This window comes from Anastrepha ludens, chromosome 4, assembly GCF_028408465.1.
Source record: "Anastrepha ludens isolate Willacy chromosome 4, idAnaLude1.1, whole genome shotgun sequence".
Lineage (NCBI taxonomy): Eukaryota > Metazoa > Arthropoda > Insecta > Diptera > Tephritidae > Anastrepha > Anastrepha ludens.
Window position 1 is genome coordinate 113906718 of NC_071500.1, and position 6823 is coordinate 113913540.

At 33.4% G+C, this 6823-nt stretch overlaps 2 protein-coding genes across 3 annotated transcripts; both read left to right on the forward strand.

The window, feature by feature from the left end:
• The first annotated feature begins 442 nt into the window (after positions 1 to 442).
• On the forward strand, positions 443 to 1183 carry LOC128860655 (mitochondrial import inner membrane translocase subunit TIM14). The gene is made up of 3 exons (XM_054098304.1): positions 443 to 557; positions 622 to 861; positions 919 to 1183. The coding sequence occupies exons 1-3, from the start codon at positions 555 to 557 to the stop codon at positions 1030 to 1032; spliced, it is 357 nt and encodes a 118-aa protein (XP_053954279.1). The 5' UTR covers positions 443 to 554; the 3' UTR covers positions 1033 to 1183.
• Positions 1184 to 1555: 372 nt separating this feature from the next.
• Positions 1556 to 2872, forward strand: LOC128860657 (single-pass membrane and coiled-coil domain-containing protein 4 homolog). 2 transcript variants are annotated; one of them, XM_054098305.1, is made up of 2 exons: positions 1556 to 1667; positions 1745 to 2872. In XM_054098305.1, exon 2 carries the CDS (start codon positions 1789 to 1791, stop codon positions 1963 to 1965), a length of 177 nt encoding a protein of 58 aa, XP_053954280.1. In that variant the 5' UTR covers positions 1556 to 1667; positions 1745 to 1788; the 3' UTR covers positions 1966 to 2872. The 2 variants fall into 2 exon arrangements, with proteins under 2 accessions (XP_053954280.1, XP_053954281.1); XM_054098306.1 differs by having other exon boundaries at positions 1559 to 1671.
• Positions 2873 to 6823: the final 3951 nt, after the last annotated feature.

Below are 6823 nucleotides of genomic sequence, written 5' to 3' on the forward strand. Positions count from 1 at the left end.
CTCCCTCTTTCTTTGTCTATCTTGAAAGTTTCACTTCTATTATGTGCACTATGCTACATGCATTTTTTTAGTCTGTACCTATAAAACTTGTGTGCTGTTTTCTTGCTCTTTATGTGGTTATATGCCGATTAATGCTTATAGAACCACATTTTCTCGACCAACTGAGTAATTTGAATCGCATGCATGTGCTGTCATTATAATCAATAATTTTGTCGAATGTTTGCAGAAATGGGTTACAGATATAAAACAAATCGTAGATTGCTTCGTGAATGATGTTTAAAATGAAAAATTAACTGTGAAGCTTTGGCAAAATTCATTTTGATATGGTAGCACCACTATAATTAGAGAAATTAACTTAATAAAACTATCTGGCAATATGTTCTAGATTCTTCAATATACAACAAGGCGAATTGAATATCATCTATAATTCGCTTTGCTCGTACAGCTGATTTTGACATTCTTGACTGCACATGAGAAGAATTATGAAAACAATTTAGAAGTTTGTGAAACTCAATAAAAATATACGATAAAATTAGCAGCGTTAATTATATAAAATGGTATATTAAGTGTCCTACATTAATTCCAAATTTTTTGTTTAACTTTCTAACAATGTCGTTGCAGGCAAGTTCGGTTATTGTCGCCGGCATTGGTTTGGCTGCGTTGGGTTTTGCTGGTAAGCATCTAATGCGTCGCATGCCTGCTATGACCACAAAACTAAGTGAAACCATGAAAAATCTACCAAAGTTCGATGCTGAAAGCATGGCAAACTCCAGATACTACAAAGGTGGCTTCGATCCTAAAATTAATAAACGTGAAGCATCACTCATTTTGGGCGTGAGTCCTAGTGCGTCCAAATTGAAGGTTAGTACGCGGGACTTGTTTACAGTTCAAACTTTACTTTATAATTACTATTAACAGATAAAAGATGCGCATAAAAAGATAATGTTACTTAATCATCCGGATCGTGGTGGCTCACCTTACTTGGCAGCAAAGATAAACGAAGCTAAAGATTTCATGGACAATGCCAAATGAACGACGTAAATCCATTATGTAGCCTAGTATAGCAATTAATATTTAGCAATAGTAAATAAATCTTATATTTTTAAATTGATTATGTAGCGATTCCGTGAAATATTTTTGTTGTTTTTTGTTATGTACAAAGAAAATAAACACCTTGATTGCATTATGTTGTTATTGCTGTAATAACACGAAACTTTCCTCACAATTGGCGAATGCTGCTGAATTAACGGTCCTCGCCGGATATAAATGCAAGTCGTTCTGGTAGCGTAGGACCGAATGTGGGTAGATCGCTCGCTTTTTGATGGTTTCGGGTAGTTTCTTAGCATTTTTTGATAAATATAGCAAATATTTTTGAAATACGGTACTATTCAGGAATGTCTATAATGAAGGGAACTTAAAGTTGAAAAATATTTTTCATTTCATTTATCTGCATAATGGGTTTCTTTTTTAAGAAAACCCCACCACCAGCTGATTGCGGGGAAACTTTCATTTGATGGCAACATTGTGCGCCCCAACTTTCTCTGAACTAAAAATTTTTGATGGCGTTGTCAAATGTCAAACACGAACGACAAGTGGTTGGAGCAAGTGATCCACAGCTAGTTATTTTATGTTCGGTATTTTTTTCTTCCACATAAGCCAACAATTTTGTAAGTAAGTTTGTGAAAAACAATGCAAAACTAACAAATAATTATTTCCATTTGTAAATTTCTGTTGATTCATGCAGAATCGTCTTTAAATCACTCCCGTGGGCAACAATCTGTTAACAAAATGCGCCAACTACGCGGCAAAGTGAAAGAGACACGCAAACAGAAGAAGGAACGCAAATTGGAGAATGTGGCCATACAAAATCAAATGAAGACCGTAGTTCTACCGGCAGTTTGTGTGCTCGCGCTGCTCATTATTGTCTTTGTTTATATTAAAACGCGACCAGACATCGAAGTGTAAATATTGGAATGGGATATGGAATTGTACGTGTCCAGATATGTGTGCCTTCAACGGCGTAAATAGACCCAGCTTTACCGTCCCAGGCCGAAAGAATTTGATAATTACTTGTGGCAGTCACACAATGCTCAAAAATCCGCGCACTTCCGGTTATGTGTGGAAATTTTTGTGAAGTAAAGTACGACATATTTTAGTGCTGATTTTGAGTTACGAATTTTCAAATCTAATAGTAAGTAAGGAGATGAGCAGCTAAAGTTTCCGTTTACACATCCTTTTTTAATTAGATGTACATACAAATGTAAAATTAGATGCACATTAAAAGAGACGATTACTAAATTAATTTGTTCAAGCGTGGAAATAACAACTTGTTGAATGTCTCCTATAATTCTAGAAATATCATGTAAATGTAATTAAAAATGTATGTAAAAAAGACGTTGTGCATATATCTATTAGCCGAGGGATCTGTGGCCACATTTTTCCATATTTCCTGTTTTTTAACTTTTTATATAGACATTTATACGTGTATAGAAATAATATTATTTATGTAGTTGGTACGTACACTTGATTAAACAGTATGTTACATTTTGTTGTTTAAATCTATTTATGGAAGGCATCAGCAGCCTGTTGAGATAATCAAATATATATATAATTGTATATTTTTAATATCAAAAACTTTGTAATGGCGTTCTAAAACTTCCAGAAAATTCTTTTTCATAAAGCCACGTAAGCGTTTATTAAATATTAAGTTGTGTGACGATGAGCTGCATATAATAAGCGTTTGAACAGCTATAGTGATACGTGTGAGACCTTACGATTGGTTGACTGATAAGCGGTTTCTACACGTTTTAAAAATGCTTTGTAAAACGAATGGATATAAAATACTTACACAATAATGGATAGAATGAATGGAGTGCATGAGTTATTTAAATTCAGGGGCATTCTTCCAATTTATCTTCAAAATATTATTGAGAAGCAGTTAAAAATGGGAATAGAATTGTATATTACAAAACAGCAGGTTTCGCAACTATAAACATTACTGAATATATAGATAAAATACGGCCGGATTTATATCCGGCCAAGGATTGTTATTCCTGCAGCATTCATCGTACATGTATGAGGAATGTTTAGGCCGGCGGGCCAATTAAAAGGTCAAAAAAATCGATTTTTTTTTTCCTGAAATCAATGGCTTAGATATTCAAGAACATGAGACACAAATTTTCAGAGTTAAATTCCAAGTATTTGCAGAGCTACAGAGCCGAGCGTAATGCGGCGTCGAGCAACCGTGCGCTTATCGAAAACTTTGAAGCGCGTTTTCTCGGCTTTTCATTTTCACGATTTTACCTAATTTATGTACACGATTGCAAAAAAACTAAACGAGCTATCCATTTCATTCAAAATGCGTTATCTTCAGTATTGTTTTCTCTTCTATGTGAATTAAAAAAAAACATCCAAAAACTTTTTTTAAGCGACTTTTTTACCCAGTTGAAGAGTTTTTTTTTTCCTTGAAAAACCACTTTTTTTTTCTACCTTCCCCAAAAATTCGAATTTTACGTGTTTCTCCCAATTTTCTTAGTTCACATCGAAGATAATTACAATACATCAAAATTAATAATCTTTTTTTTTTTTGTTTTCAGATGAAAATTGCAAGTTGTATCTTGTACAGAAGTTGGATACTTCAGTGGCAAGGCGCTCTGGGAATCTATTGATAACTCGGCTTACAATATATTGTTGGAGATTGTACAATACAATTTTTTTTTTTTTAGTTCAAATATATATTAAACTATCCCCAAAACTTCATTTGGCTAATTGTTTTTTTTCTCATCCTGCAACGCTTCGCGAAAACTACTGAATTTAGGACATCTAATTGGCCCGCCGGCCTTTATGCTTCTACAACAACAACAACAAGATGTATGGGGAATGTTTATGCTGCTCCAACCACAGCAGCAAGTAAATAGATTGACAAACCACGCCAGTCGGTTCTACATTACCGGAACGACCCGCACTCCTGCAGCACTCCCTCTAAATGCATGGGAAATGTTTACACTGCTACAACAACAACAACAAACCCTTACAAGTAAGCGTGAAAGTACCTTTGACGCAAGTCTGGGATGACAATCTGAGAATGGGGTCATCTATCACCTGCACCTTAAATGTGTCGGTGGGGCGATCCACTTTTATATTCATTGAAAGACTGTAACTGCGGAGTATTCTATGTTTTTACCACAACTACAAGGCGGAAGAGTTGTAAAATATTCTAACCTAACTTTTACCATACCCAGTTTCGAGGTTTCAGAAAAACTTACAGAGAGCAGGATACTATTTTTTTAAATATTTTTTAATAAAATCTCATTGCGTATGCATTTTCCGTATACATTGAATTCTTTTATTTTAAATTTTCATAATCATCACATTCTCTTCTACTCCTCATAAGTTTCTGTTTCACATCCATGTGGTAAATATATTGAACATACAAATATTATGTATATAGTATAAATTAAAGAAGATGAATTGATGGCTGTTTTGGGTAACATGCACATATGTAAATATCTATGTATGTACCACATAATTTCAATAGGGGGCATAACTACGTGTTTTAGCTAATACTAATTCCCTTTTACAGGTTGTTCGCATGTTTATACACACATACATGTATGTATATATATTTTTAAATAAATATTAAAAAAACTGAAAAAAATTAATAATCAAAATAAATATTCTACAAGCCTAAAAGTAGATTTTATCATTCGGGATATACGCAAGAATTCGGGATTTGTGATTTATGAAGTTTTATTTTTATTTCATATTGAAAATTAAAACGAAGATTTTAACGAAATTTCAAAAAAAAATATATATATATAAAAAAATTCAAAAAAATAAAAAAAATCAAAAATAAAAAGGAAAAAAATAGCGTAAAGTTTACTTTCAACTGCTAGAAATTTAGGTAGAAATTCCGTTACTATCTTCGCAATGAGACAAACTAAAATTATAAATCAGTCGACGACCGTCTCGCCAGCGCTGCGTGTCGTATTGTTTTTGTATAAAATTTTGTGTAGAAATAAACCAAAAATAAACAAAATAATAACAAAAAAAAAAAACTATAAATAAAGCTTACGATATACCGGCAAGTTTTCGAAATCAAGAAATTTAGAAAATGTGTCTGCAAGAAAATCACAACAAAAAAAATATGACATTTCGATTGGTTTTCGAAATTTAAAAAATCTTCTATTACAACAAACACTGTTGGCACAAACTACAGTTCTGAAGTATCTCAACTTGATTGCGAAGAAAAAAAGCTACTTTAGAGATTTCGTAATTGAAAAGGTTTACCTAAATCTTTTATTTATAAATAAATCTATTTATATTTATTTAGAATGTAAAATATAATATAAATGAATAAATATAAATAAATAAAAATAATTAATTTAAGGGGATAGATACCTGTAAATTTGCTCATAAAAGGTTAATATAATCCTTTAAGAATATGTAAAATAATTTTTAGAAGTAAATTTAGGTATTTCTTATATTACAGATCGTCAACCGTGACGACTCTATTCTTTGCGTTGGAGTGCTGAGAGTTACGTATGTATTCAAACTTTAGACGCGTTTTTCTCAAAATTATATTTTTCGAATTGGCGTACACGATAACTCGAAAAGTTATTGACCGATCTCCCTAAAATTTTGCACACACTTTTTTATGATATGACCATTCTATGTGAATTTACAAGTTTTCGAAAATTGTTCAAAAAATAATTTTTTCGAAGCAAAACTAGTAGGAAAATTCGCCCCAAAATTAATTTTTTTAAGCATTTTATGCCGCGATTTTTTCCCCCCATTTTTTTAAATTCATATAGAAATTATGACATAAGGGGGCGTCCATAAATTACGTGAGATGTTTAAGGGGGGGGGGGGGGGGGTCGAGTCAAATCTCATCTAATCTTACGTTGGAGAGAGGGGGGTCTCGCCAAATATCACCCAATTTTTTCCTGATTGTAACAAAAAAATTGTACATGCTTAAGATTTAATCTCAAGCGTAATCGTAGTATGATTAAGATCATTCACTAATTCGTTCAAAAGAAAATAATTTCATTCATACTTCGACGTTATACATTACTACTGTCAAACCACCATATTTGTTTTATACCAAATAGCGCAATTTAATCTGAATTTGCGGTACAGTGTAGCCCGTCGGTTGTTTTCGCGCCACTATGAGCCGAACACCTTATCACTCAGGTTGACGTTTGACAATTCCGAACTTTAAAGAGAATGACGGAAAATCATTTGCTCCATTTCTAATACGCGTACCGATTGAACCGCTGAATGCCTTCATCAGCACGCCTATTGATCTCTATTGCCCAAGTATACGTGATGATTTAGAGAAAATATGCTACAGTACATGCGGTATTTACTTCACATCTATCACAAGAGCTGCAGAGCACAGGCGAGCAGCTCACATTGCACCAGCTAAGCAAGCGCGTATGTTCCGCAAAGTGCGACCCTCACGGATTGTCACAAGACGAGCTAATGAGTTACTGTGCGCAAGCGTCAACGGCTTAGAGTGCCTAGATTAGAACGAAGTTGAAGGAGCACATGATTTTACTGAAAATCATATGGACATGTTGGTCCCAATAGTCTCTCTTGAAACCGCGCATGATTCTCCATGGACTGAATTAGAGTAGATATTCTTTGTTTAATCGCAGTAGTTACGATTTAAGTCTTCTATTGTTAAATTTTTATTACACTTATAACTCTCAGCAATATTGATTACTAGTCTTAACTAGTCGTAAATAAAAGAACGAAGCAACTTTTTTTTCTTTTTACAATAACAATCCAACGCGTTTACACAAGAAACCCACTTTTTGAA